General features: G+C 40.7%; 1 protein-coding gene across 2 annotated transcripts; it reads left to right on the top strand.

Annotated features, from left to right (window-relative positions):
- The first annotated feature begins 2,226 nt into the window (after positions 1-2,226).
- On the top strand, positions 2,227-21,509 carry ccdc87 (coiled-coil domain containing 87). Of its 2 annotated transcripts, XM_042335088.1 has the most exons (12): positions 2,227-2,728; positions 4,309-4,597; positions 4,692-4,794; positions 5,814-5,905; positions 8,081-8,235; positions 8,590-8,728; positions 9,454-9,660; positions 11,173-11,289; positions 11,732-11,868; positions 13,987-14,119; positions 17,124-17,227; positions 21,469-21,509. In XM_042335088.1, the coding sequence occupies exons 1-12, from the start codon at positions 2,490-2,492 to the stop codon at positions 21,470-21,472; spliced, it is 1,719 nt and encodes a 572-aa protein (XP_042191022.1). In that variant the 5' UTR covers positions 2,227-2,489; the 3' UTR covers positions 21,473-21,509. The 2 variants fall into 2 exon arrangements, with proteins under 2 accessions (XP_042191022.1, XP_042191023.1); XM_042335089.1 differs by lacking the exons at positions 11,732-11,868; positions 17,124-17,227; positions 21,469-21,509 and having other exon boundaries at positions 13,987-14,094.
- Positions 21,510-26,316: the final 4,807 nt, after the last annotated feature.

Here is a 26,316-nt window from a genome sequence, read left to right as displayed (position 1 = left end):
AAAGTCAACAATTTGTGCACGACTGACCCAATGGAAATGATAATCTCAATTATTTTAAATAGATAATTATTCCTTCATTTATATTTCAATGTATTTAAACAAGATATTTAATATTTAGAATCACAAAGCAGTGCGTTTTGCTACTGAATCGGATTACTGAAAATTACTTCAAGGGACAATGTTTTGATACTCACTCTGAACACTATTTCAAAATAGAATATGGTTCAATGTGCTATTGCTGAAGTGACAATTTGTTAAAAGGTAGCAGTGAATGTGAGAGACCTCAAATTGATTTTCAGACATGGGAATATTTTTGTCCATCAGGGTACCAACTAGAAATTACTTGCAACCGCACTCTTGTGGGTGTAACATTTCAAATAATCATTCATAAAGAAACTTAAAGATTGGATGTTATACTGATTTTGCTGTTGACACATTTATGAAAGAAAGGTCAATTTTTTTTTAAATATTGCTTTCCTGGAGTACCATTGTTAAATCGCCAATGTTTTGATCTGAAGATTATATATTTTTGTGCTCCCACTAATCACAAGACACTTGTTTTCAAACAATAGTAAGTGATGCTGAGGATCATGGTTTATTTTGGAAATCATTTTTAAAGTATTTGTTTTGAAACATTACCCTAATAAATTCATAGTTTCTGCCAATAGTGAAATGTGGAAGAAGGTCAACAGTTAGTAAACCCTATTCCTGAAAAGGAATAATGCTATATTAGAATGGATCAAGTCAACAGCTGCCAGAAATTAAACTTATTCTGCAATTTATTTAATTTTACTTTTTGATCAATCCAGATGTATTTTTTTTAATATTTCAATCATCCAGCATACGTTTTAGAATTCCTTATTGAGATTCATTATCAGTGATCAAACCAAACTGGTGTTCCAGTGTTAAATGTAATCCTGAGCATTTTTATAGTGCCTTATCAGGTTGAAATGCCTCAAAATAATTCATAAGTAATTACTATTACGTGGTGACTGTTTTTCTGGGAAATAGTGGCAGGCATTTATGCCAGCAAAGTCCCACAATCAGCTGTAAAGGTATGGAGAAATGGAAGTTTATAGCTAGCTCAGATGTTCTACCTATGGAAAACTGATGGCCTACTTTGTATGTATTCTAATGCTTTGTATTAAAACAAATATGTCCCACTTGACTGAGGTGTGTTGCACATTGTGGAGGTGTAAAGAAAAAGTGATTTACTGATTGTTATTTTATTATTGCTATATTAATTATTAGTAATATTCTTTTGAAGAAACTCAGTTAGAGCGTCCTGTGACCCCCATTGACAAAAGTGTGAAGAAAGCCCCAACCTCACTCTCTGTCTTTTGTCAAATAATTCGAAGAAGGATCTGCGTAAAGCCAGAGATTGCATCTGTTTCTGAAGAACACCAACAAGCACTGGTAGGTACTTAATTTTAAAGTTTTTTTTTACTTTTGACATTCATGATTACAACAACAAGATTACATTTGTATAGCGCCTTTCACATTGGGAGGACGTCCCAAGGCGCTGGTTGCCTCGCAAACATATTTTTCTTTTCATTTTGTTCTGTCCCACTTATAATATGCATCATTGTTATTTATTATTATTCTCAACCTTTATAGGCAAGCAAACTGGGTGTATTATTTGGCAGTGATGCATTTTATCTGGCTGGATATATTTAACAGGCTGTGGGGAGGTTCTTGAGGACACCCATAATGACCTACCCCCTTTCCCTCTACCAATTTTGGGAAAACAACTACAATATTTGGCAACCTGGTCACTGCACAATCGAGTTCACAAACTTGCTAGCTGAGCATTGTAGATGTGGCTTCATCTCTTTCTATCTGTAGAATGTTGTAACTGTACCAATATAGTCATATCAGTTTAGAAAACTGCTTTTATTTAAAGCAGATATCAGGGCTGAAGTCAAACCAGCCAAGTTACTATTTGCTACAATACAAATGGGCAAATTAGAAAATTGCAATTTGTCAGATTAATGATGGCTATATTCTTAAAACAAGGTATCCAGATATTTCCCAATACTTTTCTATGCTTTTATCCAGGTGATCATTAATTCCGGGCATATCGTTTATTGAACAATGGAGGTTCTCGTCCAACTTGAAATGCATGAACCTCAAACAGTGTGTCAAAGCTGAATTCAATCATTGTTAACTTTCAGCATTCACACATTGTGATAACAATCAGGAACAGAAAACAAACTTACTGACAGGGACTATGAGGCCAATTATAGTGTCCCTATTGCATTCTTAGCTGATGTAATACATTGCAAACCATGTTTTTTTTGGAGTTGTTTGCCTCAGTAGCACAGGATTTGATGCAGCTACACCATAAAAACATTTGGAGGTAAACCATTCTTGATTTAGTTTACTCCAGAAACAAATCATATAGTGTTATTTATGAAAGACAACTGATTCTCTGGTTCTGGACAGCTACTGATTTGGACTTGTATTTTTATTTTTAGGGAGGAATTATTATGGCACATGTAAAAATGCTTTGGGAGGATGTTCAATCATCTTGTTATGATCCTTTTCTGTCAGCTACGGAGAATGTAGAGCTTGGTCGACGAATTACTACACATATTGCCACAGTGTGCGAACAACTGTTCCTTCACTACCTTTACACATTTGACATAGTAAGACATCGTGATGTATTCACTGACCATGCTAATATTAGTAGATTCAAGGCTCAACTTTCTGTCGACTGCACTAAATTGTAAGTTTTCAATACAAATAAGAAAAATGTTGCCGATTTCAAATATATTTGGGTATTTGTTCATGTGCAGTTCATTTTATTATGGAAAATAGCTACAAAAACAACTCTTATGGCAAGGCTTATATTTGTATACTGCCCTACTCACAGGATAGTATCTCAGAGCACTGCACAGTGGTGGGGTTGGACAATGAGCAAGGCAAACAGAGAGGTGACCATAGGCGAGGTCAAAGAGATAGGTCTTCAGATGGAATTTAAAATTAAAGAAGGGCGAATTGAGGCAGGGAATTCCAAAGATTAGGGTTGTAATAGCTGAAGGCATGGCTGGCAATGGTTGCGTGGAGAGATCAGGTGATTTGTAATAGATTTGAGTTAGCTGAGCGAAGGGGCAAGTAGAGGAGTGGGGCACCAGCAGATATATAATAATAATAATAATCCTTGAGTACAACAGTAATAACAACAACTTGTATTTATATAGCGTCCCTCATGCAGGGTAGCATCCTGGAGTGTATCACAGTAGTGGAGTCTTACGCTGAGCCAGGGGGAAGAGGGAGTGGGAAGTGATCGCAAGCACAAAGCAAAAAGGAAGGTCTTTAGGCAGGATTTGAAGGTGGGGAGGAAGTGGGAGATAGTTCCAGAGTTTTTGGGGTTAATGGCTGAAGGCACAGCTATCACTGGTGGATCGGCGGGCATGAGGAACAAATAGGATGCCGGAGCCAGCCGAGTGAAGGCAGTGGGTGGTGGAGTGGGGCTGTAAGCAGGTCGGTTTGGTAGGGATGTGCAATGGAATGAAGTGATTTGAAAACGAATGAGAGGATCTTGAAATTGATCCGTTCGGTGATTGGAATTTACAGGAGCAGTGGAGTCTGGCAAGGACTCGTGTGATGGGGGTATGGAGCTTCCTGTGGGTGGCAGAGTTTTGAATTAATTGGATTTTGTGTATGGTGAAGCTGGCGGGCATTAGAATAGAGACCATCGAGGAGGGCATCGGAATAGTCCATCTGGGAAGGTCACAAAGGGTCACAAAGGATAATGGTTTCAGCAGCATTAGGTGTGAGATAAGATAGGAGGTGTACCATGTGGCAGAGGTGGAGGAAAATAGACCTACTGGTCAAGGACTGAATGTGGGCAGGAAGGACAGCTGGGGTTGACCTGAATGCCGAGATTATACACAGCAGGTTGTGATGCAGATCAGCAAATAACTAATTTATAATAGCGAAAATATTTTTGTTTTCATTATACTACAGTTAAAAATAGTTAAATCTGCTAAATGTACACAAGCTATCTGATTTAATTCTCACAATGTATAACTTATAGGGAGCTTTTCTGCCTCAATGTGGGTAATTGGGATAGAAATGTTGTATTCACATTTATGTTTGTGCTTTATGTTTGAAGAATATTGATAGTAAAGTCTTAGAAGGAAAAACATTCTATTGAACCAAAATACTGGGTGCTTAAACAAAAATAATGTGAAGCTTCAGATAAAAGGAAATGACTAATGAATAATGCCATAAAATTAATGAATTCAGCACTGTGTCTTAGTTTTACTTTAAATTATATTCTACTAATTATTTTTGGCTTAGTTTGAAAGTTCTAGCTATAAAGACTCGTATTGCTGGAGAGATCAAGGCTTTAAGACGTTCAGCAAAGAGTGATGACGAGGATTTTGTCATAAATATCTATGAAAAATCACATTTAGACACAAGTGTACCATCATCTACTAAACAATTTGAAAATCAAGGCAAACCTAAACATACGGTCAGCAAACAACAGCCTCCTTATACTGCCCCTACTTTGAAGTACCTCTATGAACTCAGCAGACCTAAATCAGGAACGCAGAAAATACATTCAGTAGCGAATGATCTTAAAGAGGTTAGTTAAACATTACAATCCAAATTTATTTTTGTTCATTAAAACAGTTGAGTAGATTAACCTGAGTATGTGATTTGCAACATTGTGTTCACAGATCAAAGAAAATATACTGTATCTGGATCTAGAACAGTTATATCATGTATTACCTCAAGATGTTGAATTAGTGGAATCAACTGTAACTGATAGACCAATGGAGAGTGAGTAGTATAATATAAATTTATAAGTTTATTAAGTCACGTAGTGGTGTAGTGTGGGTCTGCTCCAATTTCTGTGTTATGTATTGTCATTTTAAATTCAGAATTTTTCACACAGTTTGATGTACTATCGGGGTGGTGCTGAGCAGAGGACACATAATAATCCCTCCAAAACAAAACAATAATAAATTGGTCATTTTCAATCCACGACTGTTTGTGGGACACTGCTGTGCGCAATTGGCTGCCGCGTTTCGCCCACAAATATACGGTCAATTCACTTTACAGCATATTCTGTGAAGCGCTTTGAGACGTCGAGAAGACGTGAAAAGTGCTATATCAAATGCAAAGATTATTATTATATTATTATTATAATGCATTGGGTGTGAAACAAAATGTCACTCCAGACATTTATTTAGTTCATAGTAATATAGATGAGTCAAGAGTAATCTAGACAGTTGCTTGGGACAGGTGTTGCACCCACTGATGTACAAGGAAATACAGAAGAGAGAAAGGAACAAGAACATGTAGTGCAAAAGTGCTTCCCAAGCTGTTTAGCACCAGGAAAATGTTAAGATTTTTTTGGAGTTGGGGATTAAAACTCCTGTATGTTTTGTTATTTTTTGGGGGATTCCTCATTTATGAAATCAAAATAGTTTTTATGTTGTACAATAAACTTGATGGCACTTCTAATTAGTATAGGAGCTCTCAATACTTTCATGTAACAGTAATAATTGTATGAAGCAGATTTTGAAAATTAAATTTGGAGAAAAAATGAAGCTCAGAAGCATTTGGAATAATCTTATTCTGAAATTGAAAAGTAAAATAGAAGCATAGGAATTACTAGACGAAAAAGACTAAGGTCCTTCTACCATTGTAGTAGTCGCATGCTACAATAATGAAAATTAAATAATTATCACGTATTATATTACAGATCTAACTATACTGACCAAAGGTAAAATATGTTTCAAACTGAATGTGTAGAAATTTTAATGTAGATTTTACTACAGATTTTCTCTCCACAGTTGCTGCTGTGCAAAATATTGCTGCTTTGCAAGAAGACCCACAACCAGTTGTAAAGAAAATCCGAAAGCCAAACTGGATTTCAAATTCAATGGTAATAATAGATTAGTGAAAAAAAATCTCCATTCTTTTAATGCAGGAGTGCTGTGTAAATTCATTGATGTACTGCATAATAAACTTGAATATAGCAGCAGTGGAACAACAAAGTGCCTTGATCTTAAATACAAATACACTAATTTTGCCTTGGGTAATAAGTTTAAAGCAATTTCAGTATTTTTGAGAATTGTTTCAGTTGGGAAATGAAAATGTTGCAATGGCTTATTGATGAAATGTTTACGATTTTGTAAAATAACCATGTAATTTTCTAGATTTATACAAATTTCAGTGGCACCTGGCTTCATTCCTTCTGAGCTTATTCTGCGACTTGCACTGATTACATAGGCTCAAACGATAAAACTCTCAGATTAACGCAAGTCATCAGTAAAAGTGTTCATGGAAAATTGCTCTTCAGACTCTGGAATAAGGACGGAAATATTTTAGCAGTCCCATAAACTATTTTTCCGTTTGAACGAATATTGTAATATTTGTACATATAGACTTGAAACAAATGAAACATAAATAGGAAAAAACTGAAAGTGGTGCCTATCCACTCAGTTCTTGGATGAGTTCGCCCCACCCGCCAAGTTCATTTTTCCCCCTATCTCCCGCGGTCCACCAATGTCTATAGAACTAAATTAACATATATAACCATAAATATATTATGTTTCAACCACAAGTCAATTCACTCTACAGTATATTCTGCAAGGATTATTATGCAAGGTATGTTCACCAAAATTTGATGGTGGGGACGGTGAACTGCTCCCCTTTAGAAATGGACCTGTAAATGATATAAATACAAAAAAAAGTGTTCTCCCCTTCCCTCTCCCCTCAAGAGCTCGTGTAAGAATTACTCTTCCTTCTTCACAAATAAAAAGACAAGTCTCTTTTCCCCTTCCTCCTTTTGTTTCTGGCCTCTCCATATAAATCGTTTCTGAGGTCTGTCAACACTTGGCAAATCTCTTTGATCTTAGCAAACCATTGAACGTGTTTTGGGGAAGCTTCAAAGGGCTCATTCATTCAAAGTGCGAATACTTTGGAAGGCAATACATTTTGGGGCGGGGTGAAACCTTAGGCAGTTTTTCCATACTCCACACACCTCTGTTTACTTAGCAATGAATAGGAACCAGGTTGTTACTCGATTATTTGTTTACTTGCCACTTTTAAAGAAATAAATAAAGAAATTAACAACAAAATTACATTTGTATAATGCCTTTCACGTCGGGAAGATGTCCCAAGGCGCTGGAGTTTCGGACCCGTGCTGGGAGGCGGTGAATGTAGAGGGCAGAGGGGGAAGAAGGGAGATCGAAAGCGCGGTCGAAGAGGACGATTTTGCCTGGCCTGCAAACCATTTCCAACTTCACTGTTTTACCTCCCAGCTGTGCCTTCAATGAGGCGATGTGGAGAGTGACAAGAAGACGTCACGTATCAGCCTGGTGAGACTCAGCAGGAGCAGCATTTTGCAATTCTAAAACTGTAGAATTATGAGTCTCAGTAAGAAACGCAAGATAGATATGGAAAATAGAGGATTTCAGTGTAAGTGGGAAGTAGATTACTAGTTTATTGAAAGTAATGGAAAATTTCAGTGCCTTGTTTGCTTGCAAGTCATATCTGTGTTGAGAAGTGCAGAGCTAGTTTTGCAATTATGGATTAATCTGTTTTGGTTTTGCTGAGCATTCTCTGTAGGGGCTCCATAAGTTGACTTGTGTTTTGTGTTTTATCTTGTGATTTGACTGATGGATGAAAAAGTGTGATGCATATATTTCCATTTGAGATGATCATTATTAAGTAATGCAGTCACACCATTTAAAACATAGGATTTCTGCATGTTTCTTTTATGTTTTTGGAAAGGAAAACAAAAATGTTGCTATGAGGCCCACAGACATTTTCTCAAAATGTGGCATCCGCCCCTTGACACCCAAAAGGTTGGACCACCCTGCTTTAGATAGCCCAAATCAGCAGGACAAGAGGGCACAGGTTGGTGTTGTGAAGGGTAATTTTAAGAAACATCACCAGAAAAAATATATTTGAACAGGTTTCCAGGCAGGATGAACAAGGCCAAGAGTTGGACACATTTAAGAAACTGTTTCCTGCATAATGAGAACATGCTAGAGTTGGTATTTGGGAATGATGGCCTTCATTTAAAGTGATATTGTGATTTTTTTTATTTCAGAAACCCCAATCTATGCCAAACCTACTAAAGGTAGATATTTTGAGGTCAGAAACAAAAATCGCACCAGTCCAAAATCCAAACGTACCCCTGTACATCCCAGAGTTTAAAGAGGAATATGCTGGAGTAGAGAGTTCAGTTGCTGATGAACTCAGGAGGTATACTATCTAAAAATGGAATCTAAGTAAAAGAATGAAATTTTTTTAGGATGGTGAATTGGTGCATTTTTGATTTTAAACTGCAACTTTTAAATTCTAGATGATGGGATGACATTGACTAGCTTTCATTATTGATTTGATGGGATAAATTATTTCATCCGTATGAAAATCACATCATATATTAGAATGGTGGCAAAACAAATTTCAAAAATTCCAGTGAAGCAAGCCATTGTAAACCTTTGAATCTGTTCAGAAATGTATGTTTCACACAATGTTTAAAAAGACACTGTATAAAAGAAATTGGGCAATGACTTTGTGTAATCAATAAAATATTCACTACACATATCTCTGCAGGATGTCGCAAATGTCGTATCAAGTGGAAGATGACAGTGATCCTGAAGCACAGATTCCTCCTCTAATTCAAGCACTCACGCGTTATAGGAGTGGTTATCACAATAAAGTGAAGAATCAAAAGATGCAGCAAATGTTGATGGTAGCAATCTCCATATCTATAAATTATAAAGCAGAAAGGACCTTTATTTTGTTCTGCCATCCTCAAATCAATTTCTTTCGAATTATTAAGCATTTAGCCTCTTACTCTTAATTTCATGACAAACATGTTCCATAAAATATGTGATGATCTCTACCCACCCTATTCTTATAGCTTTTAATCCAAATCAGCTTGGATCCGTAACTATGTCTGTCCAGCACTTTGGGACGTCCTCCCGACGTGAAAGGCGCTATGCAAATATAAATTTGTTGCTGCTGTTGTTGCTCTTACCAGTTGAAAAAAAGTCAGTAATTCATAAATGGCTTTGCATAATGCATGTTACTTTTTGAAAGTTAACATCAAAATAATGCTTCATCAGAATATATTAATAATAATTCTTGCATTTGATATAGTGCCTTAACACGTCTTTGAGAAGTTTCAAAAGCTTCACAGAATATACTATATGTTTTGTGGGGGAAATGGATACAGTAGATGGTTAGAAATTCAAATCAAATTAAAATAATTTATAATATTTCACCTTTCTACTCTAATTAGATAACCTCCAAAAATTGCCATGGATTAACTTCACAGGACCGTATTATAAAGAAGCTGCCAACTGATCAGGATATGGTCATATCCATTTACTAGTATGAATTGATTAAAATGTAATTTGATTTTTGAAATGATATTTGTAATCTAAGTTTTTGCCTTTCTTAAAACAAAATCAGGAATTGGAAGGAGAAGAAAGTCAAGAAAAGCTGAAACAGCAGACTAAACTGCAGAAACCAGAGCATCCACAGCCCACCATCATCACAACATCAATGCCAAAGAAAGTGATAGTGCAAACAACTGATGTTCGAATATCGGATAGATTTTATTCTGACTGTATCCATCTTGACCTATTTCCACCCTTGTTCAATGAATTTGTGGGAGAGGTATATGTTTGCACAGAAATTTTTTTCCTGGTTGATATTAAGTTCACAAAGAATTACTTCTCATTTACAAGTTGCTTTTCAGGGGCCTAGTCTCTGCCATTGCTGGATCTTATTTTATTTTAAATACATTATATGTTCGGATCATAGAAATGTCTGAGTTACTGCAAATATCAGCATTGGAGCAACAAAAGATCTTTTGGCCCATTACATCCACAGAGCACATAAAACGTCTTCTATCTCATGGGGAAAAGTTCTGGATAGATATTGCCTGACATCCTCTTACCCCACACGCAACACTGCGGTACTTCCTTCTCTCCCCCCACAATTATTACAATCCAAATTCACCCACTTCCAAGTTACTGATCAACTCTGATGTACAAAATCTAATACAGCTTCTGTTCCAGTGCTCTGTTTCATAATTGTTAAAAAGAACTCACTGTATGCGTTTAACACTGCATTTTTGCCCCCTCCGTCTGATTAGACAACTAATTTCTGGGACATTAGAAATTTCCCTATGACTATCACATAAACAACAACAACAACAAGATTCCATTTATAGAGCGCCTTTCACGTCGGGAGAACGTCCCAAGGCTCTGTACAGTTGGGTCAGGACCCGAGGAGGGGGGAAATGGTCAGGGTGAGGGGAGGAAAGGGGGGGAGCGAGGAGGGGGTAGAGAGTCGAGAGGGGAGCTGAAGGCACCGTCAAAGAGAAAGGTCTTGAGACCGGCCTTGAAGGAGGAAAGGGAGGAGGCGGCGAAGGCACTGGGGGATAGAGTTCCAGAGCCTTGGGGCTGAGAGGCTGAAAGCCCGACCACCGATGGTAGGGCGGTTGGGGCGGGGGATGTGGAGCAAACCGGAGCCAGAGGAACGGAGGGTACGGGCAGGTTCGTGGGGGATAGTAGGTCGGAGAGGTAGGAGGGAGCAAGGCCGTGAATGGCCTTGTAGGTGAGGATGAGGATCTTGAATTCGAAGGTGAATTTTAAGATAGAAGATAGAAGACGTTTTAAAGAATTACTGAATGTTTTGTACTGGCTAACCTTTCATTAACCTGTTGTATTTTCTTCAGGTCTATTATATAATCATTTACTAAATCTTTTGTAACTGGGTAAATACCTCTCAATCTATCTGCTTTTCAGCTTAATAGCAGAAGGGATGGAGAGGGATGAATGGTTGATAAAGGTTATTAATTACTCTGAGTTATCAACATCATTATATATTTATATTTGGATTGGTTCCCTTATCTTTTCTTCTTTAAATCTAACTGTTAATATCCTACCAAGAATACCACTGTTCTTTTGACACCAATAGCCTTGTGATACCATCAAGGCCATTATTTTTACTGACTAGTTTAAAATGTTTGCTTGTTGAATAGGTAGCCATGAATGTCAATGGGAAGTTACTAATTAGCTTTGTCTTGTAAATATTTGAAAAAAAATTGTGATAGTGAAACTCCTAGAAGATATGAAAGTTAAATGACAAGTACAATATTTATTTTTGCTAATTTCTCCAAAGATTGAACCAGCAACAGTGAAGTGGTTAGACAGAAATTTGTTCTCCGGTGAAGAACTCCAAGACGTTTACAAGGCGCTAATCCCAAACATCCCAACCAATTACCTGTTATTTGACCAGGTATGATGAACTTATCCTTCTTTGTGGATGCACTACATAGCATGATCTAATGTGTAAATTTCCTTTTGAAAAACTGAAAAGGTTATTTCTAATTCTTTGAGGCCTACTTCACGGAAAAACGTACAATAGATATTTCTCACATTCCTTTGCATGTACGCATAAGAAAGAGGATATCCAATGCCTTGGGATGTCCTCCCGACGTGAAAGGCGCTATACAAATGTAATCTTGTTATTGTTGATATCATACGTGCTCCGGGACTCTAAATGAATACAAGGAAGAAAGTGTAAATTTGGTAACATTTTAACTATCAGCCATAAATTTTGGGGTAATTAGTAATTAATTAGTAATTGATTATGCTCTTTTGTGGAGTACTGGTGGAATTTGTTTGAATTACTGATTTAGTAATTTATGTACTGATACTACACGTGTTCTAATCTCTAGGACCTTGTTGCAATTCCTCCAGCAACTGAATCAAAGCTCTCCAATTATACTGCATCTTCCACTTTAACCCGGAAGAAAAAAGAACGTATCTTTAATCCCAAACTTCAAATTCCGATTACGAACCAGTCTTCTCAAATGTAAGGCTTGAGTATCTTTTTGGAGGTATTGTAAAATGCGTGTGGCTTATACGATATTCATTGCAGGAACTGAATTTCAGCCAAATTAATATCCGTAAATCAGTGTGATTTGAATTTTTAATTGGTACACAACTCTAAAACAATTCTATGCTCCAGTAGACTGTACTTTTTCTGCGGAATACGCTACAAACACCCTCCTCTGCTACAAATGCGTAACAAACAGCCCCTCCACTACAGCTCTGTACACACAGTGTGCTAAGCTCCGGGTCTTTGTGCGCTGTTTGCTCTACGCTGCTACTGTGGTCAGCTACTGTTGCTCATGTGCTGGGATCGCGGAAGTGGCCGAGCGGGAAATCTGCTTCTTCCAGTGCCCGGCCTAAACTGAGCACCTGCGACCAATTTTTGGTAAGTGCTGTACTATTCAAATTAAAATTTTTAGTATTTTAAATATAACTACATGTTCAGGAAATATATGCCTATTGGTTTAATCTGGGTTGTTTCACAAATGCGTCTCTCAATAGGATCAATCAGCCCTCCGCAATTTCCTGCAATATGTACCAAAACACCCTGCAATTTTCCGCAAAATGCCTGCAATTTTTGGCAAATATTTCCGCAGTTTTTTGTTGGCCCAGCCCATCACAATGTTTAAGAGTATCCAAACCAAGCTGAGAATTCCATGCATCCCATCCCACACGTGCAAATTTCAGACAAAGAATGCACACTCTCTCCCCGGAAGGACGTATTTTGCTCACCCAATTCCAAAAAGTATTAGGTAACAGGTTGGCACGAAGCAAGGCTTGGGGATCCCAGAATGTGAGTTGGGACACTGCTGGAGTCTAACCAGCTAAAACTATGCAGCTTGCCTTTGCTATTGTTAGATACTCCTTTAAGAGTAAATCGAGAATTGATAAAAGGACCAATAAGAAGTATAAAAGGACACTGCGAGTGGGACAAAAGGTGTGATTATAGAATGGTGGATTATTGAAAGTTTGGATTGACAAATAACAACAACAACAACTTGGATTTATATAGCGCTCTCCATGCCGGACGGCGTCTCAGAGAGTTTCACAGTAACGGATCCTGGGGCTGAGCCAGGGGGAGGGGGAGGAAGGTGACCAAAGGTGCGGTCGAAAAGAAAGGTCTTCAGCTGAGACCTGAAAATAGGAAGTGGGGGCGAGGCGAAGGGAGAGAGGAAGGGAGTTCCAGAGCCTCGGGTCGTAGTGGCTGAAGGCATGACTGCTGAAGGTGGAGCAGAGGACTCGGGGGACAAGGAGGAGGCCTGACCCGGTGGAACAAGGCTACTAACTTGATTTGGATCAAGTTATGTTACACATATCACTGTCTGGCAATCTTTTCCACTGCTTGTCCAGCTTGGACCACCCTGAATATCCTGGGCTAGGTATTGAGAGGACTTCAGGTGCCAAATTGTTGATCTTTCCCTATAGCCTGTATATTACAATGAATACCTTCAGGAAAAGTGGCATAAAAGAGCAATAAAAATGCAATTATTTATCACTTCAGTAAGTATGACAGATCAAACATCACTGATTACATTTGATGTTTGTTGAGGTGAGATATGTCAGTCCTGTATCCTCTTCTGGATTATGTGGGTTAGCTGACTTGAACGTTCTTGAACAGGTGTAAATGCTAGTTGATCAACTCAGCTCTTTCAAGTTAATTAAAATGAGTGCATACTAGATTTTGAAATGAATCTGATGATTGGGGAGGAGGAAGAGATATAGAGATATAGAAGTCAGGTGTCCTGAATTGAAGCAATTTAGCAGAGCTATCCCTGGGAAAAACAGGCAGGCAGTAATTCAACAGGCTTCAAGTGTAAACATGTCTTCAACTCTGTAACCCAAAACTCCAACTAGTAGGGTGATCCTTGGTGGATAAGTGCCCATGATAATCAGTTACTATTGTTGTTGATGTTAGTTCTGCAGCAACAATGTTGAGATACAGAACCCAGATGACCACATCCTATTAAGGTTGCCCTCTTAGTCCTGATGCTACTCAGGATTCCATTGTTTACAGCCACTTTATAGACAGGTGGTTAAAATGAATTCAGTACTTTTTTGCCTATTAATTGTTATTTAAATTTATTTGAATTTTTTTTAGACATATAACATCAGACGGAGAAATAGAAGATCCTGTTTTCGAACCTAAACCTTCCAAAAAACATGCCATGTGGCTACAAACGTGGAAAACCACCATCACCTCTAATGACTACCTAAAACAATTAGCTTCACAGGTATGTTACTGTCAAGGACAAGGTGGGCCAACCTTTTGGCTGGGTGCCGGATTTGAGACACATTTGTGGGCCGCATTTAGCAATATTTTTCTGTTTCTCTTTCAGAAACATAATATAATTTTAAAGCACTGCTGGCTGGGCCGCTGAGCTGTGGGTAGGAGTTGAGGTAGCTGGGGAAAGGAAAAAATGATGGAAAGCACAGTCAAAGAGTTTCGTCTCGGTGTGCCTTAAAAAAGAGGAGGGAGGAAGCAAATCGGAGGGACTTCAGGAATGGAGCTCCAGAGAGCAGGGCCAAATGGCGACGGTGGGGCAAATGGGGTGGGGGGACATGAAGCAAGCTGGTGTTTGCTGGACAAAGGGAAAGACTGTCAGGAGTTTTCAAATGCAGGGTGGAGAGGGAGATAGAGGAGTTTCTCAATAGGGAGAAAGGGAGCTTGCTTGAGGAAACTACACGGTACGTCACTCGGTGTCTGCCCTCGGCGTCTGCATTCAGAGTGGCATTTTGCTTTTCATAATCAGAAGGACACTTCAGCTTTAAAAGGAAGTTCAGAGGGAACTTTTTTTCGCAGAGAGTGATGGGAATTTGGAACTGACTGCTGAAAGGTGTGGTGAAGAAAAAAACCCATCAAGAGGAAAGCTGATACATACATTAGGGAGAATGGAAGAGGGGATTATGAGGGGTTGGTCCAGGTTCCTGTGATATAATGTTCTGTGACTTCTATTTTTAAAAAAAAGTGACTGTTAGAATGGAAATCTGAATTGCAAACAGAAAATACTGGAAATTGCTAACAGGTTAATCAGCAGCAGAAAGAAGGTTGACCTTTTTTTTTGGTCAGCTAGGTGTCTGACACATGCGGAAACCCATCACCATCCTGCTTATCTCATTTTGGAAAGTATTAGGTGCAGGTGATCAAGAGCCAAGGCTTAGGGACCCAGGAGTGTGCGTTGGGATACTGCTGGAGTAACCAGCTAAAAACCAGCAACCATTGCTGTCTGGCAAGCTTTCCCTCTGCTAGGGCTTGCAGGGTTAACAGGAACTCCAGTTTAACCACCCCACCCCATTGGTATGGCAATGCACTTTAATTCTAATTTAAGAATGGCTCTTTTATCATGCAGCTCTTTGTCACTGTGCTTTAAAATTCAATTTATCATTTTGTATTAAACAATGGAGATTGCATAAGGTCAATTTTCCATGCTTTCCCTTTTGACAATTCAAATTTATATCCAGAATTGGCTGTCACATTTCATCCACAAAATACAGGCAATCCACTTTACAATATATTCTGTGAAACACTTTGAGTTGTCTCAACGACATGATTAAGCGCTACATCAAATGCAAGAATTATGTTATTATCCAGAACTCTGCAGCTCGTGTCCTCTCTTGCACCAGGCTCTGTGACACCATCATACTCATCTGCAGTCTTGATAGCTTATCTTGATTCCCAGGCAAAATAAAGAAAGGTGCTCAGCACACCTGGAGGCAGCTAGGTGGACAGGGTATCCTGGTTTCTTAGCTGTTACTTCTGAAAGCTGAATGAAGACCCTCAGCAGTTTGTGGCAACCTAAGTAACTAAGGTGTAACGTTAAATATGGGCCCATCTTTACAACAACAAAATTACATTTGTAGAGCGCCTTTAACGTCGGGAGGACATCTCAAGGTGCTGGACAGTCAGGGGTCAGGACCCGAGTCACCCAAGCATGGGGGAGAGGTGGGGTGAGGGAAGGCAGAGAGGTGGGAAGGCGACCAAAAGCACGATCGAAGAGGATGGTCTTGAGACCGGCCTTGAAGGAGGCAAGGGAGGAAGCGAGGCGAAGGGACTGTGGAATGGAGTTCCAGAGTGTGGGGGCAGAAAGGCTGAAAGCCCGGCCACTAATGGTAGGGTGGGTTGGGCAGGAGACATGGAGCAGGCTGCAGCCCGCTGAACAGAGGGAGCGGGCAGGTTGGTAGGGAGTCAGTGGGTCAGAGAGGTAGGAGGGGGTAAGGCCATGGATGGCCTTGAAAGTGAGGACGAGGATCTTGAACTCGATCTTCTGGGAGATGGGGAGCCAGTGGAGTCGGGCGAGAGTGGGAGTGATGGGGTCACGGAGCCTGGGACTACACGAGCTGCAGAGTTTTGGATGATCTGCAGCTTGCGAAGGGAAGAGTTGGGAAGGCTGATGAAGGGGGAGTTTCCGTAATCGAACCTTGATGTGACGAATGCGTGGGTAAGGGTTTCGGCAGCCTGAGGGATGAGGCAGTGGCGGAGTCTGGCAATGTTGCGGAGGTGGTGGTAGACAGAGCCGGTTTACCTTCTGTACTTCAGTGTCTGTGGTGTGAAGGTGCTGTTTGCTCCCAGGATTCTTTCACTGTGAGTGGTATAAAATCATATAAAATCTGGTTTAATCAATAATCTACGCTGCACGTGCATAATTCATTGTAGCTGGTAAGTGCGCATGTGGTAGTCAGTCACTGCAGCTTGTAAGTGCACATACGGTGAGGGGTCAAGACTACATTTTCACAATTCAGTGCTTTGGAATCAGGCAAGCTTTGGAATCACATTGAATTGCAGTAAATGACATTCTTCTGTGCATGTGTCGATGGGTCAGGACGTCATTTTCCGTGATTCAATGCAGCTGGTGAGTGTGAGAGTAATGGAGGATATGGAAGCGGTGGAACAAGTTAGGAGATGATTGATATAGTGCAAAGAAATCTAAGAGGTTTGGATTGGAAACTGAATGGGACTCGGGTGACTATACGATTTAGGCGATCATACGATTTATAAAGATAAGACTTCTGCGAGTTTTATTGTAAAATATCAACATGACTATAATTATATATTATACATGGTTTAAAGTAACCTTATTCAGGAGAAAAGTTAATTACCATGATAAGTTACTGAAATATAGGTTTAAAACCTTCTTTGAAATAGTTTCTGTTGGATCTTTCTTATAGAATGCTGAACATGTCAGCAGCTCATATTTATGTAACATTAAAGAGCTTCTTTATCTGCTTTTGTTTCAATAGGAGTCTGACTTTCTGAAGGTTATCTATCACTTGTATGCTGATGATGCCGTGGATGATGATGATGAAAAAAAAGCAATGATGGTAAAGCAATTAGAAGAGCAAAGGTAAACCTACAACAACAAAATTACATTTACATAGCGCCTTTCACTTTGGGAGGACGTCCCAAGGCGCTGGACAGAGTTTCGGACCCAAGCTGAGGGTTGAGGTGGGGGAGGGGGAAAGCAGGGAGATCGAAATCACGGTTGAAGAGCAGGGTCTTGAGGTGGGTCTTGAAGGTGGCGAGGGAGGGGGCGAGACAGAGGAACTGCGGGATGGTGCTCTAGAGGGTGGGTGCAGAGGGGGCGGAAGGCCCTCCCGACAATACGGAGTCCTGTAGCTCAGTGGTTAGATCACTCGCTTGCAAGCGAGACACCTGGGTTCAATTCCAGGCAGGTCAGGGCGAAACTTTGGGCAAGTTTCCTTACTCCACACGCCTAATAATAATCCTTACAAAACCATAATAAATTGGTCATTTTCAATCCACGACTGTTTATGAGACACTGTTGTGCACAATTGGCTGCCGCGTTTTGCCCACAAATATACGGTCCATTCATTTTACAGTCTAATCTGTGAAGCGCTTTGAGACGTGAAAAGCACTATATCAAATGCAAGGATTATTATTTTTATTAATACTGAGGCAAGCAAGGCGGGGGATGTGAAGCAAGCCAGAGCCCGCTGAGCGGAGGGAGCGAACAGGATGTTAGGCGGTTAGGAGATCGGAGAGGTAGAGGAATAATAATACACTGGTGAATAATAATAATCCTCACATTTGATATAGCGCCTTGATACATCGTTAAGATGTCTCAAAGCGCTTCACATGCCCTTTTTCACAGCAATATTTGGCTCCGATTATTTATTCCTTCAGTTTTTATTATGAAACAGTATTGAAAATATGTCAATTTTGGAGGTAAAGTATACTGTTATTTCCTTTCTGAATACAGACAAGAAGAATTAAAAATTGCAGATATACTCTCCCAAAAACAGGAATTTGTTGCTGGTACTTGGAATATTAACACTGTAATGCTTGGAGGCCTGGGCAAAGATCCAAACCTAAAAGGTAACTTTGGTGCCAAAGCTTCCTGGCAATTATTATTAATTGGAACTATATCACAGGAATCAACACATTGTGAATTGTTGATGGCAGTTTTAGTGCATGCGTAATTTGTTATTGGTTGAGTGGGTGGGTGAGGGAGAGGAGGGAAGTGACTAAAGGTGTAGTGAAAGAGTTAGGATTTTGAAAGCAGAATGGGGGGGTCAGAGGCGAAGAGATTTACAAGAGAAGTAAGCCTCGGTCGAGGACCAGATGAAAGGCTTAAAGGAGAGGGGAGGGTCAAACAAAATCCTGACATTGAACACTGGCTTTGTGAGCTGTTGTAAGCAACTTGAGAGATTTATGCAGTCAGAGCCAGTGGTGGAAGGATGCTGGTGGGATCTGAGCAGAATGGTTTTGTTATTATTCAGATGTCTTCTTTGGAGGCGTGGGTTCAAATTCCACTCTTGATACCATTGTAGTAAATATTGGATTTATAATAATTTAAATCACGCATGATCTATAATCAAAACACAAGCCATATTTAATGCTCATATGTGCTGAAGCCACTGAACTGTTTTTTCAGTACCCTAAAAACATTAAGCTATTGAAGTGCAGACACAGATAAAGTGTCACTGGTGCTTGCTCTCGCCTCTGGGTCAGAAGGTTGTGGGTTCAAGCCCTACATCGGATCTTGGAACTCTTATAGTATGACACTCCGATGCAATATTATCGAAGGCCCCATTCTTTGGATGAGATATTAAACCAAGGCTTTGTCTGGGCCTGTTCAGGTGGATGTTAAATCCGTGTCACTATACGAAAAGAGAAGGGAGTTTCCCCTTGGTATTTTGGTCAACGGTTCTCCAGATGGGATTAGTCATTTATTCCATGGATGTTTGTTGGATGTTGCTGTGCCCAGTTGCACACAGGCTCCCAAAACACACAGTCACACCACTTTACAGTATATCCCACTTTAGGATGTCCTCCTGATGTGAAAGGCCCTTTAGCAAATATAAGAATTATTGTTATTTCTGTATATTTAAAAAAATTGAGATATCTCATTTCCTCCCTCATGCCTTTGCTTTCTAGCATTTTTTTAAACCAAAAAGAAGGTTCCGCTGCTTGCTTTAGCCTCTAGATCAAGACCTGCTGCAGCAAATAATGGTCTTTAATAAAGATTTTTGCATTTGACATAGCATCCATAATCTTGAAGTGTCTAAAAGTACTTCACATGTATTTGCTATCAAGTGTAGTGACCATACATGTGTAGGCAGGCACAGTAGGGTCCCTCAAACAGCATGGAGTCAATGACCAGTTTTATCTGTGTGGGGGAATTGTTGGCCAAAACAGCAGTCAAGACTACCTTGTTTCCAGTAGTGTCGTGAGGTATCCTGCCTGAGCAGATTTATTGCCTCATCCTCAATGGATGGCACTTCTATAATAATAATAATCCTTGCATTTGATATAGCGCTTTTCACGTCCGGAGGACGTCCAAGCGCTTCACAGAACACACACTGTAAAGTGAATTGACTGTATATTTGTGGGCGAACGCGGCAGCCAATTGCGCACAGCAATGTCCCACAAACAGTCGTAGATTGAAAATGACCAATTTTTTTTATTATTATTTTTGGTTTTGGAGGGATTATTATTGGCGTGTAGAGTAAGGAAACTTGTCCAAGGTTTCGCCCTCTTCCTGGAATTGAACTTGGGTCTCTCGCTTGCAAAGCGAATGCTCTAACCACTGAGCTACAGGACTTCACAGACTTCTGATAAGGAAGTACTTGGGTCTTATTGTGGGTGGGGGTCCTTGAGCCCACAACTTTCTCAACCAAGGTCAGGAGTGCTTCTGACTGAGACAGGTAATTTGACAACTAGGAAAATTATTGGAACTTGATGCCATAAGTGGTAGTTGAATCAGATAGTATAGTTGCATTTAAGAAGTAGCCAGATGCACACATGAAGGAGAAAGGAATAAATGGGTGTGAGAGGAGTGGATGGGGGATTGTGTGGAGGACTTCTAACCTTGGTTTCAACTGAAAATCCCTGATGAATCACCCGATACAAAAAAAATTATATCAGTGTTTATCCAATAAACATTACAAAACCTGTATATGATTACCTGGCCTGGGTCTTAACTGCACATTACTCGTTTTCTCCGCTGCCCCTCTCCCCTCCACGTGCGCAGAAGTACCTGGTGTTGCATTTGTAAGAAAAGGGAGGCAAACGGAGGAGAGAGAGAGGCACCTTCAGACACTTGCAGTGCTTCCCTCCTCTAACAAACGGGTCACCAGATGCACCTCCATAAACATCTGAGAGGAGGGAAGCTCACTGCACATGAGTGAAGGTGGCTCACGTCTTCCGTGTGCACAGATTCATCTGAATCTTCTCATTACAGGTAAGTGAAACCCTGAAAAACCCTGAGTTCTTAGAAATCCAAAAAATGCTAAAATTATATCCCCCAAAATGAAAATGTTAAACCCTGAAAATCGGAAGCCCGAAGTATAAACATTGGCACGGACTGGTTGGGCTAAAGGGCCTTTTTAAGTGTATAATCAGTAAATCTAAGCTGCCCCTCACCACCTGTTTTTCACCTTTTATAACCTGGCAAAACTTTCACATCTCTAGTTGGCACAGTGTTGACTTGTCTTTTTCAATTTTGACTGTAGCAGTGGTTAGTACAGTAAAACTTGTATAAATCGTATCAGTCAGTAGCATAACTTTAATATGACTTGTGTGAAGTATGACTTGCAGCCAAACCTGTATAAGTTGGATTTTATGACTAACACATAACAGTAAACAAGTACCTTGTGTTTCACGCTTGTTTTAACAGAATATACTGTACTGTGCATGCTTACTCCTCACTGCAGCTGGTAAGTGCACATGCGATGGTGGGTAAAGACTTTGTTTCCCTGCTTGTTTCAAATGGACCACTGCGCATGTGTACCTCAATGCAGCCAGTAAATTACCTAGCGGCTTTATGAGTTGGGAGATGATTTATATAGGATTTAGGACTATTTGAGACCAAGAAACCATTACATTAAGCCGCTTATCTGATTTATAAAGAAATCTAAGTGTTTTTGGTAGGAAACTGGCAATTTATAAGGATACGACTCATAAGTTTTATTGTATTAGCTTAATGGAGAATGGTGTGTGTGTGTATGTATTTATGCACATTATATGTTATAGTAGAAAATGTTAAAATGAAATAATTACTAACCTGCAACATGCATTTTAAATGTTTTTTCTTATTTGGTATTTTTTGCTTTCATTTTACAGATGATTGGGAAGCTCAAGAAATTACTCCTGAGAAGATTAAAGTATGTATATCTGACATATCAATATTGGAACACAAAATGATAAATCTGCTAATAATTGCCTAGAAATAATTGATCTCAAAAGGGGTAATTGATCTGGAAAAGCACAACACAGCCATTGCTTTCCACTTAACTCATTTATCTTATGTCATATATCTTACTTGCATGGTTTGCAAATATATATTGAATTTATAATTAAATTTAGAATTTGAAGAGATATATTGAATAATATTGTATACACCCTTTATAAGAGATTACATTTATGATATTCTACTTAAAATTCATCTAGTGGGAACAATATAGAAACTTCATTTCTAACATCTTCATTGCATTTGAAAATATTATTGCCCAACCGGGATTCTGATTGATTAACATGAATGCATGCAATCTGCACTTGCTCTTACTCGTATGGAGGGAATGCACCATGGGCTGGGAATACAATATTGATCAGAGGAGGTATATGTAAATTGCTGTTGAATTTGGCATTTCTTTTCCTTCCTGGTCAACCATTTTTTTCAGTGCCAACATTTTAGTTTTTATTTTAATATTCTTGCATTGCTTAACACATATTATGGAACTATTTTAAAAGCTTATTCATATTCAACTTGCCTTAATTCACCTCCAGTTCCCTCCAAACATCACCTGAATGATTTTAATTAACCACATCTGTATTTTCACTTGAATATAACTGTGACAGGGGAATAAACCCTGGGGAATAAACCCAACAGCCAGAGCAACCTTAGAAATTGGGGAATAATAATAATAATCTTTTCATTCGATTATCAAGTCTTGAGACATCTCAATGCCCTTCATAGAATATACTGTAAAGTGAATTGACTGTATATTTTGTGGGCGAAACGTGGCAATCAATTGCGCACAGCAGTGTCCCACAAACAGTTTTTTTTTTAAAGCAATTATTACCCCCGGAAAAGCGATCGGTCAATCGACTAACAACTGAGTTTGTAGAATAATAGAATTATACAGCACAGAAGTAGGCCATTCGGCCCATCGTGTCTGTGCCGGCTCTTTGAAAAGAGCTATGCAATTCAATCCCACTCACCCTGCTCTCTTCCCATAGCCCTGCAAACTTGTCCTCCAAATAATTATCTACACTCTTAAAAGCTGCTTACTGCTAGGTAAATAGAGTAAGGAAACTTGTCCAACATTTCATCCCACCAGGAATCGAACCCAGGTCTCCCACTTGCGAGGCGAGTAATCTAACCACTGCAGTCCAAGAATGTATGAATCAGATAATCGTGGAGTGGTCCGGTGGCTCCAATCCCTGCCGTGAGGGACTGTTTTTCCTTTTTTTTGTAGTTGTGCACCTCCCAATTCTATCCTGGAAAACGAAAAGAGAAAAACCATTAGACCAAAATTGTGGCTCACTAGGGAAAGTGCAACGGAGGAACGAACCCTCTACGAAACCTAAAGGAAAAGGTGCAGCTACCCAGTGTAACCTCCAGCAAAGGAGGGGGAGAAACTCGCTGGAAAGAGATAGGGCACCTCCTGAAATAGATCTAACCCTCTCCGATTCTTACAAGAACGACAGAACGATGTTCTGTTAAGTCTGGTCTTACCGCAACTTGCCATATCCAATGGGAAAGTCATCAATCAGGAAAAAGCTACCATATTTCCACATTTTGAAATGATTGATGATGATTTGGTGTAACGGGTGAATAAGCACCAATAGTCCAGCGAGACAACATTACAAATCCTAGTGTTCCAAGTTTTCAAAGGTAAAGAAATGCAGCTGATACACTCCATTCCCTAGACTGCCACTTGGGTCAAAATAAGACTAAACACAGAATTATGTCCCGCTTTTATTGGCTGGACATAGAGAAATTTTATTGCGGACAAGGAGAAATTCTGTGTGTCTTGTCCCGATTGCCAGTTGACCAGCCCAGCAGGTCAGAAGTCGGCCCCATTAGTGCCCTTACTGATCATTGATACCCCTTTCGAGCAAATTGGGGTTGACCTGGTAGAACCCCTGGAGCCCTCTCAGGGAAATTGCTAGATCCTGGTGATTGTTGATTATGCTACCCGCTATCCAGAGGCTGTCCCTTTGCAGTGGATACGGAATTGATGAAACTCTTCTCTAGAGTAGGGATCCCTCAGGAAATCCTGATGCACCAGGGAACAAATTTCTTGGCTGATCTCCTATAGTCTGTTCTTAAAAAGCTTAAAATAACCTCCTATCAGACCTTGGGCTACCACCCACAGACCAATGGACTGGTAGAACAGATCAATAGAACCCTTAAGGTGATGCTTCGGAATTTTGAAAAATCGAGCCTCGGACAAGCTCAACAGATCCTATGTGGGAGGTTCCCCAGGCTTCGAGGGGCTTTCCTCCTTGTACAGCAGACAGCCACAGGGGATACGCGATTTTGTTAAGGAAACGTGTGAAGAACAACCAATCCAAACGAAAAAAAATGAAAAAATGGCTTGCAGTGCGTCCGAGACCTCAAGAAAAAGGCTAAATATTATTGTGGAATTTGCTAAGAAAAACCTGCTAAACGCACAGCAGGCCCAAGAGCAGCATTATAATCAGGGGGATCGATTACGTGAATACTGCCCCGGAGATAGGGTGCTGCTCTTACTCCCTCATCAGAGAGTAAATTACTGGCTAAATGGTAGGGGTCCTTCGAAATAGTACATCGTACTGGAAAGGTAGATTATGAGATCATCAGCCAGAGAAAAGAAAACAGAAACAGATTTATCATGTAAACTTATTGAAACTTTGGAATGCGTGTGATAACTTGTTTGTACATCCTTTGAAGCAGGAGGTAGATTTGGGGTCCCAAGTCCCAATCTCAAGTTCTTCCGGATCGGTGTCCACGGGAGAACATTTAACCAGGGCTCAAAAAGCACATCACTACACTGCCCTTTGGGCTCCATGGAGCTCTGGTCAACTTCTAGCACCTTATGGACCAGGGGTTGGCCCTCCCACCAGGGATATGCCGCAACCTATTTAGATGACATTATGATCTAAAGCTCAACCTGGGATCCCCATCTGCGCCAGGTGGCTGTGGTTCTGGGTTCCCTAAGGGCGGATCGTCTAACAATGACCTCCAGCAAGTGTGCCCTTAGGAAATCCGAAACCAAGTACTTGGTATATTCCCTGAGGAATGGGCAACTGAAGCCTTTAGCAGGCAAAGTGGAGGCTCTATTACAGTATATCATGCCTTCTACAAAAACTCAAGTCCAGTCTTCCTTGGAGATAGCTGGCTACAATCTGAGGTTTATACCCCATTTTTCTATGCTGGCTGCTCCGCTAACAGATCTGACAAAGAAATCTGCCGCTAAAAGGGTGAAATGGTCTGAGGGATGTCAGTAGACCTTTGATGCCCTAAAATCAAGGTTGTGTAAAATCATCCATTATTACATAGCCCCGACTTCAAAGCTGAATTTATTGTGGAAACGGATGCGTCAGACGTTAGTCTGGCTGCTGTTCTCTCGCAACCATTTGATGGGGTGAATCATCCCACACCTCAGTAGGAAAGTCTACCCAAGGAGGCATGGGACTCAGTGATTGAAAAGGAGTGTGTGGCGGTGAAATGGGCAGTCAAGAGCCTCCACTAGTATCCAGCAGGGGTCAGGTTTGTTTTGGTGACAGACTATACACCCTTAAAAAGGTTACATACCATGAAGGATACCACTGCTTGGCTGAGCAGGGAGTATTTGGCTCTCCAGCTCTTCACTGTGCACCACAGTGGGAACCTGCCAATGCTGACTTCCTGTCCCATGGATAGTCAGGCTTCCACTGCAGGTACCTCCAGCTACCTATTTAGGGGCTCAGACAGAGCGGGAGAGACGCTCAGACAGAGGGAGACGCTCAGACAGAGAGAGAGACGCTCAAACAGAGAGAGAGACGCTCAGACAGAGAGAGAGAAAGAGACGCTCAAACAGAGAGAGAGAGAGGGACGCTCAGACAGAGAGAGAGACGCTCCGACAGAGAGAGAGAGGGGGACGCTCAAACAGAGAGAGAGAGAGGGACCCTCAGAGAGAGAGAGTGACGTTCAGACAGAGAAAGAGAGAGGGACGCTCAGACAGAAAAAGAGAGAGGGACGCTCCGACAGAGAGAGAGAGAGGGACGCTCAGACAGAGAGAGAGAGAGGTACCCTCAGACAGAGAGAGAGAGAGGGGCGCTCAGAGAGAGAGCGAGAGGGGCGCTCAGACAGAGAGAGAGAGAGAGAGAGAGAGAGGGACGCTCAGACAGAGAGAGAGAGAGGTACCCTCAGACAGAGAGAGAGAGAGAGGGGCGCTCAGACAGAGAGAGAGAGAGAGAGAGGGACGCTCACACAAACAGAGAGAGAGACGCTAACACAAACAGAGAGAGAGACACTCAGACAGAGAGGGAGAGACGCTCAGACAGAGGGAGACGCTCAGACAGAGAGAGAGACGCTCAAACAGAGAGAGAGACGCTCAGACAGAGAGAGAGAGAGAGACGCTCAAACAGAGAGAGAGAGAGGGACGCTCAGACAGAGAGAGAGACGCTCCGACAGAGAGAGAGAGAGGGACGCTCAACAGAGAGAGAGAGAGAGAGAGAGGGGACGCTCAGACAGAGAGAGAGAGAGGGACCCTCAGAGAGAGAGAGTGACGTTCAGACAGAGAAAGAGAGAGGGACGCTCAGACAGAAAAAGAGAGAGGGACGCTCCGACAGAGAGAGAGAGAGAGAGAGAGAGAAAGGGACACTCAGACAGAGAGAGAGGGACCCTCAGACAGAGAGAGAGACGCTCAGACAGAGAGAGAGAGAGACGCTCAGACAGAGAGAGAGAGAGACGCTCAGACAGAGAGAGAGACGCTCAGACAG

The sequence above is a fragment of the Callorhinchus milii genome, unplaced genomic scaffold (genome assembly GCF_018977255.1).
Source record: "Callorhinchus milii isolate IMCB2004 unplaced genomic scaffold, IMCB_Cmil_1.0 Scaffold5, whole genome shotgun sequence".
In the NCBI taxonomy this organism is placed as follows: Eukaryota; Metazoa; Chordata; class Chondrichthyes; order Chimaeriformes; family Callorhinchidae; genus Callorhinchus; species Callorhinchus milii.
The sequence above is the reverse complement of the archived record's forward strand: the minus strand, read 5'-3'. Positions and strand labels throughout refer to the sequence as shown.

Bases quoted from the DNA above. Each gene is read 5' to 3' on its own strand.
- ccdc87 (XM_042335088.1), top strand. From the start codon at position 2,490: ATGGCACATGTAAAAATGCTTTGGGAGGATGTTCAATCATCTTGTTAT. The intron at 5,906-8,080 runs GTAATAATAGAT...TTTTTATTTCAG, and splicing joins ACTGGATTTCAAATTCAATG to AAACCCCAATCTATGCCAAA. The intron at 8,729-9,453 runs GTAGCAATCTCC...AAACAAAATCAG, and splicing joins AGATGCAGCAAATGTTGATG to GAATTGGAAGGAGAAGAAAG.